The 13,972-nt window shown below is 45.7% G+C and overlaps 1 protein-coding gene across 1 annotated transcript; it reads left to right on the top strand.

Annotated features, from left to right (window-relative positions):
- Positions 1–6,992: 6,992 nt before the first annotated feature.
- Positions 6,993–7,937, top strand: LOC141948096 (olfactory receptor 12D1-like). Its single transcript, XM_074880122.1, has one exon. It carries the CDS (start codon positions 6,996–6,998, stop codon positions 7,935–7,937), a length of 942 nt encoding a protein of 313 aa, XP_074736223.1. The 5' UTR covers positions 6,993–6,995.
- Positions 7,938–13,972: the final 6,035 nt, after the last annotated feature.

The following is a 13,972-nucleotide window of genomic DNA, read 5'->3' as shown; positions in this document are numbered from 1 at the left end:
TCCTGTCCTGTTGAGGAGGGTGCATGAGAGAACAGGCGGGAGTCTGCCTGCAGTCCAAGATCAACCCACCACAGCAGTATAAGTTACAAGTGTTGGTAAGAGGGGATATTGGGAATAAGAAACAGATAAAATGGGAAATAAAAAGAAGGATGAAATACTTCAATGGAGCGTGGGTTAGGGAAGAGGAAAGGTTTGAGTAGCCTATAGAAATGAAACAATGTGTGAATGAATGGTCAGAGGATACTTCGATGTATCAGATAATGTTGGACCTAAGCATGATGCAGCTGGTGTGGAGTAACGTGGAGACTGCACCGCGTCTGGCTGGGATGGAGCCAGCTTTCTTCATAGCAGCCCGTACGGTGTGTGCTTTCCATTTGTGGCTCAGACAGTGTTGATGATAAAACACCAGTATTTTGGCTATGGCTGAACAGTGCTTGTACAGAGTCAAGGCTTTCAGTCCAGTGCCACCCCTCCCCAAAGACCAATGATAAGGGAGACAGTGAGGAGAACCAAACTTGGCCAATTAATGACCCGATGAAGGGGAAACAGGGAGGAACAAAGGGAGGGTAGACAGAAAAGGATGTAAAAGGGGCTGGTCACATGTAAAACAGGGCCACTCAGTGCACTGGCCCAGCTGAGCTCTGTGCCTCATCTCCGCAGTCTGTCCTAGCATCGTATATCTTCTTATTAAGTCTTTTCTCAGCTACTAGTGGGACCTGTGTGTCTGTGAGTGAAAATTGGTACCAGCTGCTGGAGTCAGGCTGGGGGTGTGGATGCCCTGCAGGCTGTGGTGTCAGCTACTGGAGCAAGCGAGGTCATAGTGTCAGCTAATAGAGCAAGTGGCGGGAATGGTGTGTGACCCAAAAAACAGCTACTGGGGGGGACTGGCTGAATGAAGCGAGTGAGGGGCTCCACACCAGAGGCTGAATGTCTGTATCTTCTCCAATCCTGGTGTGCATGGAGTGTGAGTGTGTATTCATCAGCAAACCTCAAGCTGGACGAGCAGGGGGCCTTGGGTCCGGGTCAGAGTATCCTGGCCAGGATACCACCCAGCAGGTGGATGGTCCGTGCCGGTACACCCGAGGGGACTTGTGAATGTGGAGTGTCTGTGCGACGATGAGTGTGTGAGCCTGTGAGTGCGTTTGCTAGTGAGCATCAAACTATAGCAGGTGGCAAGTAGGGGACCTGTGAAGCAGGTAAGGGACCTGGGCAGGGATGCCAGGTGGACAGAGGGGCCGTGTTGGTACTTGAGGGATTGGCAAACATGCACATGTTTGTGAACCCAGAGTGTGTCCTGTGTGTGCTTTCACTACTGAACTTCCACCTCTACCAGCTGAAGAGGAGGAAGGGGTCTTGGCTGTCTCTGCTTACGCTTTAGGTGAGTCCTCTATGAAGGTGCTGTTGAAGGCAGCACCTTGTCTGTGGCAATTTGTGTGACGGGCTGTGTCAGCATCCTCTCTATGTGTGCATCTGTGTGTGTGTGTGTGTGTGTGGGATACATGCTCAGCTTCGCTGCTGGTTGAACATGCAGGCAGGAAAGCGGCAGCCACATCCCCTTTGCTGAGCAGGAGGGTTGTGGGCCAGCACAGCTGGAGGAGGTGGTTGTGCTCTAACATGACGTAACAACCTTAGGGGGAAAACCACACACAGTTGGAATGATGCCGTGCTCTGTGTTCAGCCCCAGAGAGACCAGAGGTAATTGCGTTTACATTCTTACTGCCATTTCCTCAGCCGCTGCCGTTCCACAGGTCAGTTGGCCCGAGTGGCTCACGCTTCCTGCAAGAGCTGCTTGTCTGTATATATACCATCTGTTTTTTTGGAGTAATACCTGGCTTTGGTGATTCCCTGACTTTGTATATGCCGCAGCCCTTTAGACAAAAAGGCTTTGCCTGACTGTCAGCATTGCTCCACAGTTCTTTGATTCCTGCTTGCAGTGAGGTAATTATAGGTGTCATTATGGGCAATAACGAGGGTTATTGTCTGCTTTTTCTTTGTTTGTTTGTCATTCTTTTACTTTTGAGTGTCACTTTTTAATACTTCTTCATTCAATTAGCAGGAAGGTGCTCTGACACATCCTTCCAAGTGCCCAGGGATGGTCTTCCAGCTACAACTTTCCCCCCCTCACTGTTCAGGTCAATAATATCTTGAAGCACACTACCAGAGTAGCCTGTCCAATACATCGCTCCAATATGGCTCCTTTTTGGACCTGAGACATTTAAGTGATTTGTTAAGATTCCTTAGGAGTTCATAGGTACTAAAATGGCTGTGTGACACGAAACGTAGCAGAGAGTATGTGTATGTGTTTAGAGGAGGTCTACTTTATGGGTGTGTGGGAAGATGCAAGGACTATTAGGACATTATCAGAGGACAATGGGAAGGAGAATAACCAAACCTGTCTTACTATTAGAGTGGTATGTAAGGCAGCCAAATCTCTGCATTGCTCCCATATTTTGCGCGGGCAGCTGTTTTGCTTCAGAAAGGCACCAGGAGCCCTTGGGCTGACTCCTGACTCCCCTGGCTCAAACAGGAAAGGAAGTGTACAGAAGGTAGAAACAGGGTCAGGCAAACCAGAAGGAACACAGACCATGCAGGGATGGAGAACGTGCAGGAAAGCCAGCCCTCAGCTGGAGTTGGAACTTGCAAGGTATTGGAAGGGCAAGAAGAAGAGCTTCTAGAAGTACGCTGACAGAAAAAGAAAGGCTAAGGAAAATGCATTACATTTCACTGATAAGGTCCACCCCCAGGGCCCCCAGTCCCTTGAGCCTACTAGCAAAGTATGTGGCAGTGAAGCAGCAGGAGCAGGATAAGAAGACACAGTTAGAGCACTTAGGTCAATTGTACATATAAAAGTTCATGAGACCGGATGGGAAGCACCCGAGGGTGGTGTTGAAGGGACTTGTTGATGCCACTCCAAGTTCACACTCTCTTTTGTCTTTGAAAGGTCATGGTGATCACAGGAGGTCCTGATGCCTGGAAAAAGGCAAACGTCACACCCCTCTTCAAGAAGGGCAAGAAGGAGGAGCCGAGGAACTACAGTCTCACCTCTGTACCTGGGAAGGTGATGGAATAAATCCTTCTGGTAGCCATTTTGAGGTCCATGAAGGACAAGAAAGTAATGGGAACAGCCAGCATGACTACAACATGGGCAAATGAGGCCTGATCAATTTGTCTGACTTCTATGATGAGATAACTGACTGGATAGACATGGGAGGGCAGTGGATGTTGTGTACCTTAATTTGGGCAAGGCCTTCAGTACGGTCTCCTACAGACTCCTTAGATCTAAATTTGGAAGATACGCTCTGGGCAAGTGGATAATAATGACAATGGTCAGCATTGCAGGCTCAGATGGCTGTGTGATAAGAGGTCCTGCTAGCAGCTAGTTACCAGTGGTAATTCTCAGGGATCAGTACTGTGGCTACTACAGTTTAATTTCTGTATGAACAGCCTGAATGATGGAACAGAGTGCACTCTCAGCATGTTTGCTGATGCTTCCAAACTGGAGGGCGTGGTGATGCACTGGAGGGAAGAGCCTGTCTTCAGGGGGACATTGACAGGCCAGAAAAATGGTCTGACTGGAACTTCCTGCAGTTCAACAAAAGCAAATGAAAACTTGTCCATCTGGGAAGAAAGAAACAATGCCACGCCACAGGGCAGGCCAGGGGATGACTGGGTAGAAAGCAGCTTTGCAGGAAAAGCAACTTCTGGGGGTTAGGCAGGCAAGAAGTCAAAGGTGTGCCAGCAGTGTGCCCTCGCTGCAGGGAAGTCCAAATGCATCTTGGGGTGCATTGGCAAGAGCACAGGCAGCCAGTGGAGGGGAGTGATCTCCTTGGCACTTCTGGGATCACATCTGGAAGCATGTGTCCAATGTTGGACTGCCCAGTACTGGAAAGACATTGCCTAGTGGAGCGAGTCCAGTGGAGGAACGCAGGGACACCAGGGTGATTAGTGGTCTGACGCACCGCAAGGGCAAGGAGGCGCTGGGAGACTAGGCTTCTTCATCCCTGTCCCTTCCTAGGGGAAGGAGATCACATTGCTGTCTGCAGCTACTTAGTGTGGGGGAGAATTCTCTTAGAGAAGATGGGGGCAAATAATTCTCAGAGGAGCACGGTGATGTGAGGTGACGGGGACAAGTCAGAACATGGGAAATTTGCATTTGATACTAGGGGATACTTTTTCACCTTTAGGGTATTCAGACTTGGAACAGGCTGCCCAGAGAGTTTGCCCAAATGTCCTTGGAATTGATGAGAACATTGCTAGACAAGACCCTATCCAGTTGGCGCGCTTTGAGCGGGGGAAGGACCGGAGACGGCAGAGGTTTCTTCCAACCTACATTATTCAGGCTGGAGCTGAGCTGCCAGGAGCTTTATAGTGGAAATGTTAAAGCCACCTTCCTAGAAAGAGGCATCTGTGTGATTCAAAAGTTCCTGCAGGATTTACACACCGACATCTGGACTACTTGGGCTAGAACTGAACATGTTACTTCTGTAAACAGCTGTGGAAATTTTTCCACAAGACTGAACGTTTGGGATGTTTTTGACTGCAAAAAGGCCAGAAAGTCCTTTGGATGTCCTGTGGATGGAACACATACAAGGTTTCGCAAATTCTAATATTTGAAAGAGATTTAGGAAACATTGCCCAAACACTACTCCAGTTCAGCTGAGGCTGCACAACTCGTGTCTCTATTGCTAGTAGAAATTTCAGCCATAAACTCTGTGCACTGACATGGAGATATTTGTGTTTTGGTTTGGTTTTTTTTTTTTTTTTTTTTTTTTCTGGAGGGGGCGAGGAGTGGGAAGGGTTGGTCAGTTTGGTTGGGTTTTGAAGGGTTTTTCTGTTATTAGCTAGTCTCTGTGCGCTGCTTCATTTTTTGTCTTCTGTTTTGCAGGAGGCTCATCTATGCATTATGTTTAGGGAACACTTTGTTCGTTGCTTCGCAACTCACCATTGGTTCACAAATCTCCTCTCAGGAGACTGATCAAAGCAATAGGAAATTTACTTCCCACGTGTTGTCGTTGATATTTTGCACATTCTGGACATGATAAAAAGACTTTCCCCCCCCTCTAACTAGGTCATCAGAGATTTCGGGTATAGTTTGCAAAGCTTCTTCCTTGCACCCAGCCCCTGGGAACTTGCAGTAGTCCGTTTCATCACACCTGCAGTATTCATCTCTCAGCTAGAAGAATGCCAAGTAGGGGTGGAAGAAAATAGGAGAACAGATATTCTCAGTCTTTTAACTCCACGGAGTAAGTTGTTTTGTCCTCAGCTTTGCTTTCTGACTCACTATCAGAGGGCCCTACTACAAGGAGAAAAATGCTGATTAGTAGTGAGGTGAGGTTTCTGCAAATTTATCCTTTTTTTATGATGTAATTTATGTAGTTGGAAAGATAGGCAGGCTTCAGCACTCTTTGCATTTGTGTTTAAGCAAGAGTCTTCAAATTAGAATTGCATCTATACCTCTCCAAATGCAGGTGACTGACTACAATTTTGATAAGGCTCTAATATTATTAGATCTAATGCTTCCAACAGAGCTTGTTCAAAGAACAGACTAAAAGTATTTTCAGAGAAATATGATCAGGTCTTTAGAGTGGACGCATATGTGTGTAAATTGCCTTTAGGCTATACGCTCATGTTTTTTATTATGAAATCAGTTTAGAAGTTTTCTGTTTGTTTACTGGTTTCATGCTGAAATAATAAGATAGAGAAGCATGAGAAAAAGAGTGACTGGGCTGGAGATATATGACTTTCAAAAATCACCTGTTTTCAATAAAAGTATATAGTTCAGTGGAAAGGACAAGAAAGACTATGAAACGTATCTGTATATGTTTCAACCTCTTTGCAAGAAATATTTTGGAAGTAATTATTTTTTCCTTAGGTGTATTCGTCAATATTAATCATCACTGCATCGAATGTACAGAGAAAACTGCTCGTCTTGTAGAATTTGCAATCTGTATTGTAAGCTAGAAATACCTTTGCCTACCTGCCCTCGTAAAAAAAAAATCTCAGGACTTTGTTCTTCATTGTATATGGTTGGGACTTACCCATAGCGATAAACAAACTTATCTGAAACAGGAAAAAAGTGAAAGCATGTGCTTACTCATTTGCATTTTAGAAGAGCAGCGATACTGCCAGAACCGATCAGGTTGTCTCAGTGGGGCAGTACGATCAGCTTTCAGTGGGATGAGCCAATTTGTCTGGAACTTGCACCAGCTAAGTCAGCTCCTGCAAATTCAGTCTTGCTCCACCACAGGGTTGTAGGAGATGAGATGCTGGCTTTTGTCCCATTCATCTGCTGCTGCTCAACACAAAGACTTAGGCAAAGCATACAGTCCCATAACAAAACCAGTTTGCCATCACATGTTAAGGCATCCTCTTCCTTTGTTCTCGGAAACATAGAAAAGAAATGCTGATGAATGTATGGTACCTTGGAGCACCTTCTGGTAGCTGTTCATAAAAAAATAGAAACTGTGCAATTTTTAAGGTCAAAGAACTGTCTGGAAGAGATGGTAGCCATTAGAAATGTGAAAGTTGAAATTGGCTTAATGACACGTAGACACAATAGTAGAAAGAAAGCATCAGGAGTGATTCACATTATGAGTCAGAAGGTTCATTGGTGAGATCCAAGGTTGTAGCAGGAAGTTACAGATGAGCAGAACTGAAATATGGATGTGGCTGAAGGTGAAGAGGCAGCAATGTTTTACATCTTACATGTTCTGCTGTTATGCAGAGATGGAATTTTTTATTTGAATATTTTCCCCTCTGTAATATTTTACTCTGTTCTAGAAAGAAAGCAGAAGACTACATTAAAGTTATTTTTCCCCATGTTCATTTCTTGAGTTTCTACGCAGCTTTTACGTTAGATTGCATGTGTTATGTTTTGCTCTTTTCTGAATTTGTTTGTATTAAAATAGCACAGAAACATATGAGTTTTGTAACACTGTTACTCCTCACAACTGTGGAACGTTGACATTTTGCCTTTGCTTCTTATGGTTCTAGCAATGGTGAACCAGACAGAGGTCAATGAGTTCATCCTTTTGGGCCTCACCGATATCCAGGGGCTGCAGCACTTTTTCTTCGTCTCCTTTCTCTTGCTCTACTTGACCAGTCTTCTGGGAAATGGTGCCATTGTGACCATGGTGATATGTGAGCCCCGGCTCCGCACACCGATGTACTTCTTCCTGGGGAACCTGTCCTGCCTGGACATTTTCTACTCCACAGTCACTGTTCCCAAGATGCTGACTGGCTTTCTCTTTGGGCATCAGCCCATCTCTTTTGGTGGGTGCTTGGCCCAGCTCCACTTCTTCCACTTCCTGGGCAGTACTGAGGCTGTGCTCCTGGCCACCATGGCCTATGACCGATATGTGGCCATTTGCAACCCTTTGCGCTACACCCTTATCATGAGCCCACGCACTTGTCTGCTGCTGGCTGTGGCCAGCTGGTCCGCTGGTTTTGTACATGCCACGATGCACTCAGTCATGACCTCTCAACTGCGTTTCTGCGGCCACAACCACATTCATCACTTCTTCTGTGACATCAAGCCACTGTTGAATTTGGCTTGCTGTAGTACCAGCCTCAACATGACCCTCCTCAATATTGTCACCACATCTATTGTACTAGTTCCCTTCACTCTCATAGTCCTCTCCTACCTCTACATCACCTCCTTCGTCTTCCAGAAAGTCCGATCCCAGGAAGGAAGATGGAAGCTCTTCTCCACCTGCGCCTCCCACCTCACCATTGTGGCACTGTTGTACATACCCGTGCTCTTCAATTATACACCACCCTCCGCAGGAAGCTCCCCTAAGAGGGATGTGCAAGTGTCTCTCATGTACAGTGCTGTCACTCCAGCTCTGAACCCCTTGGTCTACACTCTTAGGAACCAGGAGGTGAGATCTGCCCTGAAAAAAATCTTAGGGAGAAAACTTCTTCCTGGAGGAAAGTGACTAAACAAGGAGAAGACTCGGAATGGGCTTACTCCACCTCTCATGTTTATAAGCAGAGAGCTCAAAAGGACACTGTATTGCAAGACTGAAAAACTACTGATTATGTCACGTAGTTCAACACAGAAGTTAACAGCGTAGATCTAAATCGGGGGAGACATTCAGGGATGTCCTGGTTTCGACCAGGAAGGAGTTAATTTTCATTGGAGTATTTCATACCGTGTTATGTCATGCCCAGGCGGGCAGGATCGCTCTCGGGGTCTCTCTCTCTCTCTCGCTTGCCGTCTGCTCGTCGGGCAGTATTGTTGCTGGGGGGGGCGGTTGCTGCGCTCGGTAAACCACTGCTGCATTGTACCCGTTTTCTTTTTGAACTCACTACTGTTACTGTTGTTCTCTTGTCATATTTAGTAAATTCTTTCTTTTTACTCAACCCACGAATTCTCTTCTTTTGTTCCTCCTCTATCTTACCAGAGGGGGAGGGGGAGGTGAACAGCCGGCCACGTGCTGCCTGGCTGCCGCTGAGTTCAAACCTCCACAAAGGACTTGATGCTTCTTCCATCATTTTTAGATGTCTTACAGTACCGCATCTGGTCTCTGGCTTCCAATACAGAAGCATGAGTGTCTCCTGCAGGACTTGAGACACAGCTGGCAGCCCCATGCAGTCGTATTAAGTGATTACTTGACGGCTATGTTTAGGCAGCTGAATGACTCTCCTGTCATTCAGACCTTCTGTATAGCTGAAGAGAGCTAGCATGTGTTACATTTTGGGTGGGCATAGCCTGAGAATGATATTGTCGACAACTGGCTGGAGGCAACCCTCTGGAGGGGTCTGTTTCTTTCCATTAAGTATAATGAACCTAGATTTAAATGTAAACTAAAAAATGGATGTGAGCTTCAACTCTACTAGCTTTAGCAGTGTGGCTTATCTTGCCTGGATTTATATACTTAAATGTATTTATGTGCCTAGCTGCTTTTCCAGATTCACATTCTGGTGAATGATGAAACAATTGATTTGCATTCGCACAGACTACTCCAGACATGTTAAGCGTCCTCAGGTAGCGTACTCAGACTTTGCTGGTGGATCCAGAACAGAACAGGTCTGTTGCAGGCCCTTTGTCATACTTCCTGTCCATGTTACTCAGGACAGAATAAAGGGCTACTCGGAATTGTCTGCATAATGGCCTAGGTGCAGAGCACGGAGCGCAAACTCCTGGCTACAGCTACGAGTTCTGGAGATGATCCCTTGACCCAGTTGGCCACGCATTTGCAATCCACAGAGTTTTAGGAAGATTTCATCCTTTCCAGCTTGACAATTCAGATCCATGCAATAGCATTAAGCTACTGACCGTGAGGCATTGGAAACAATACTCACTATAGGAGCACGAATGTCATTTAGTTGCCTAAGAAAAGACATCTATAGGCACCATATAAGAGACTTGTGTGTCCTCCACCTGATGCTCTGGAAAGACACGGGAATTCATTTGGTTCTGCTTCATATGTGCCAATCCTGTGGAACATGCAAGGTATCAATATAAGATGTGAACAGACTCCTGGATGTTGGCAACAGACCCTGAAGAGATCCAGGCTTAGATGTCCCCATGTCAGCTAAGCATCTGAATTCCACCAAGGTGCAAATACCTCAGTGTAGGAGCTTGCTGCCACTTCAGATGCTCAAAGGTATCCTGCAGGGCCTTCAAGTTGCCACTTCAAAACCACGTGCAGGTCTTGTTGGTCCTTGAGCAAACCTGCAGACTTTGTTCTAAAGGCTTGGGTATAAAAGAGCATCTCCAATGGCATCAAGTGCGTGTGTTCAGACAACTGCATCACGCGCCTTGACCCGAGTTCCACTCTCCTGCCCGTCTTACTTACACCTGACTGTGATAAATACTTTCCTCAAGACTTCTGAAGATGGTGACCCCAGCTCCCAAAAAGGGCATTACAAACAAGATAGACGTGCTTTCTGTCAGCACAATCCTTTCTCACTGAACAATCAGGCAGCGTTTCTGCCCCCTCCCCGAGCACTCACATGCTCCCTTCATATATGGGAATATGGGAATGTTTCTGAACTGTTCATCCCTCTTCTCCTAATCTTTTCAACTCTGTATATGATGACCATGACTAGAAACATCCTCACCATTGTTCTGGTGAACAACTGTTCTGTTCATTCTCATTCACTGGAATTCTGGAATTAGTCCTTGGAGACCTGCTGCAGTCCTCCACCATCCTGCCCAAGACCATAGCTGCTTGGATCACTGCAAATGTAACCATTTCTGTTACCAGCCGCATTGTGCAATTTGTCTGGTTTTGTGTTCTGACAGCTGCAAAGTGCTGCATCAATGCATAAGAATCATTATGTAACCCTCAGTAAAAGTCTCCACTATGCAGCACTTACCAAAGGTAAGATGTGGCTGCCCTGGTGAGGAGCACTGGGATGTCTGGATGACTTTTAAGTATAATGGTAACAATGACATCCGTTGTCCTGATGGATACATAATGATTTCTTCTGTGATTTCATCCATCTGATCAATCTTCCTTGCAGTGACACTAGCCTGATGAAACCACTTGCCTACGTCACCACATCTAACACCAGATGTTTCCAGCAGAGCTGCTCAACTCTCTCTTAATTTCATCAGTTTCATCTGTTTCATCACTGGGGATGAACACCTCCAAAAGCAAAATTACTCCATGCGAAGACAATGTTAAGAAAAGAGGAATACAATGAACTTTAAGATCTAGGAGCACTGTCTGCCTGGTTTGCTGAAGGCACGGCTGCTGCTTTCCCCCCTTCCCCAGGTGAGACAAAGCCCGTACTCCCAGTGCACGCACACATACCCAGCACTCATACAGGCTTCCACACAGATCAACACAGACCTTTAGCATTCATGATCCATGCCCAGACCCTGGACCAGTCTCCATCTCTAACGGGGGCTCTTTCCAGATCCTGGTCTCCTCCTACCCATGGGTGAGTCCAACTTGAAGCTCATCAGCAGATCACACACCCACAGTGCCATACACAGGACACCAGTACAGAAAAGAGTTAGGAACAGAGTTTAATAAGGTGAGTCACATTTGGTGATCAGGCACAAGTCTTGGCCAGAGGAGCTTGCTGACCAGCAGCTTTTTTGCACCTGACCTGCCCCTTTTTGTCCCCATCCTCTCCTGTTTGCCAGGCCTGCTCCACCCAGCTCCACCTCTCTTTCTCTGCCCCTATCTCCACCCAGAAGCAACCCCACCTTCTGCTAGTAACTTTTCCCTCTTTGCCCCAGTTTTGCTATACCCATACCCAAGTTTGGTATTTCTAGGTATGACTGTTACACAGGTCATCTCAGACTTACATGGTATCACTCGGTGCAGTCCTCTATGTACTGTCATCCTACGCCATGCCCTGAAAGGTCCTCAAACTCCCTTTTTTTCCCTGTGAAGTTTGGCCATTTCCCACATCACTCCTCCTTAACCACCTGTGAACCCCAGCCACCCCTCACAGAGCTCTCTAGCTTTTGGTACCCACCATGTCCAGCAGTGTCTCATGTCTTGTCTAGCAGTTTTCCACGTCCTGTCCAGTTAGCTGAGCCTCAAGGCAGGGGGGACCCAGGCAGTGGTCTGCATACCGGAACAGATCAGTGACCAAAGGTGGAGGAATGACTTTCCAGAGGTGCTGTCTACAAAAGGCATCTAGATATTAAGCCTGGCCTTTGGGTGAAGGCAAGGTTTGGCTCCTTTCACCAAAAAAGTCTTCCAGAAGTATTTAATCTCTCCTTTGGTTTCTAACACCTGCACTCAGCCCCCTCCTATAACCTTGGGAATGAAACACGTACCCTCAGCACCACAGTATGTACAAAATCATTGCTGTGAAAAGCTGCATTCCACCATTCATTCTATTCTGGGTACTCCGAATGGAAAAGCAACAGCCAGACAAAAGAAGCTTTACGTCTGAAGTTTACACGCAGGAACATCACACAGGGCCAAGAGGAGACTTGGGCTGAGAGCTCTGCAGTGTCAGCACAAGCACCCATTAGGTTGCTGCCACCACCACCACCAGTAAAAGGGAGTGACTCTGTACTCCTGAGAGCTGGGGATCACACCCTGCGGCAGAGGCATTTATCTTTGTAGGAACTATTAACTTCTGCATCAAATTTAATCATCAAGGCACCCAATATAAATCCCCATAGGGAGGGAGGCAGCGAGAGAGATCATGCCTGATTTCATCCTGGTGCAGCAGACAAAGAGCTATCAGCTCAGTGGTCTTCCAGAAGTTCCTGTTTCTGTTGATCAGAAGTGGTGTTCTGGTGACTGATTTCACCACAAAAATCTCATTTTGCTTCTCCCTGTATATGTTACATGAAGGTCTGAGAATTTTTTTTTAAATTCTCTTTGAGAAAGATTCATCCTGTTGTGCTTGATACCTCTCTGAGGATGCGAGGAGGTAAATTGCAGGTATGATTATCCTTCTCCACCAACTACAGATGGATCCCGAGTGTTGAGCTGAGGCCAAGCTTCTAGCTTGTCAGCAGCTAAAAGTTAGGTCAGAGACATCTTCTTCTAGGGAACATTCAAGGATCATTTCTGTACCTTCACATATTAGGCCTATGATCTGAGCTTGCAGTTAGTTTCCTAGAGACAAGCTTAGTGCAGATTACTCCTTAGGAGACCATGGAGGCCTTCTTTCTGAGGCACAAACACCTCTGAAGTAATATGCTGGGAATTTCAGAAAATGGGAAAACTACTGGTTGCTGGTGCTTGTGAATACAGCCTTCCCCTCAAAGCAAAAGAAAACAAAGAAACGAAACTCATCCCACTGAATTCTCCTCCCACGTCAGGCAAGTCCTTTAAGTCTTATATTCATTCTCAGGTCAGAGGAAGAACATAGGAAGGAAAAAATACTTCAGCCCTCATGGGAATAGCATGAAAATCTCCCTTTTCAACCAGCTATACTGCAAGCTCACAGAACTTCCCTCCGATGGCCTAGAGAAGGCGGCATGACAATGACCATCGGTGGTTATCTGCTCTACCCACCTGCTCGTCCTTGTGTTTCTTGACAAGTCAGATCATTCCCCATTTTAATTTTGGGCTATGGTTAGTTGCCATCACTCATCCTGAAGGAAAATGTTTTAGCTGGTTCATATCCACTTAATGTCTTAAAATGAACATTTTATTGTAAAAAGATATATTGACCCATTTCTAAAGGAAAAGCTGTCATTTGGAAATTAAAAATACACAAACCTGGTAAACATCAACATTTTTCCTGAATTTTAAATCCATTAATTTAGATGCCCAAAATGTTTTTCTAAAATTGACTGAAAGCTGGCAAATATTCCCCATCCTTCTACATTTTTCATTTCTAGAAAGAAAAACAGTCTCTGTGTGTGCATGACACTTATTTGTGTTCTTAACACTTCAGCTAGCTCACTCTCCACTAAATTTCCTTCTGCCTTTTTCTCCATTTATACAAATGTTTATCTGCCTGCCGGTCTACCCGTCAATTATTTTTTCCATGAGGTTGATATTTGTGCTGCCTAATATTTGTCTGTTTAATTCTTGGACAGGTACCATCACTAATCCCCGCCTTTGGTCTTCTCTCATCTTATGATGCTCACATCTAGATATTGGCTTGTGTGTCTTCTGATCATACACCTGTCTCTAGCAATGCGGCCAGGGTTGGTTCTGTTGCTGTATCTTGTAGTCAAGTGAAAGAGTTTGAAAACCCATCTTCAAAACGTTACAAGATGTTATTTGTTTTTTGAATAATTTTACATATGTCATGATTTTTGGTACAGAAATGTATTTCTCACCCTAACTGTGTGTGCTGGTAACTTTACAAGAACAGCACCAGAGGGCATTGGAGCTCTCACTGGGTTTGCAATGTGGTGTTGTTTCACAAGATGGTGAGAGGGCCGATTTTATCACGGACAGCTTTGCCCTTCACGACTCCTGAGAGAAAGAGTCAAAGACACACAGTCCGCAAGATGCTTGACCACAAAGATGACATTGTTTGGTTTTCTTTGATAGCATCAGCCCCTATTGGAAAATGATGTTGATTA

This window comes from Strix uralensis, chromosome 11 (assembly GCF_047716275.1).
Source record: "Strix uralensis isolate ZFMK-TIS-50842 chromosome 11, bStrUra1, whole genome shotgun sequence".
In the NCBI taxonomy this organism is placed as follows: domain Eukaryota; kingdom Metazoa; phylum Chordata; class Aves; order Strigiformes; family Strigidae; genus Strix; species Strix uralensis.
Note: the sequence above shows the minus strand (reverse complement) of the source record. Positions and strands in the feature narration are given on the sequence as shown.

Excerpts from the sequence above, each read along its gene's own strand:
- LOC141948096 (XM_074880122.1), top strand. The coding sequence starts at position 6,996 with ATGGTGAACCAGACAGAGGTCAATGAGTTCATCCTTTTGGGCCTCACC.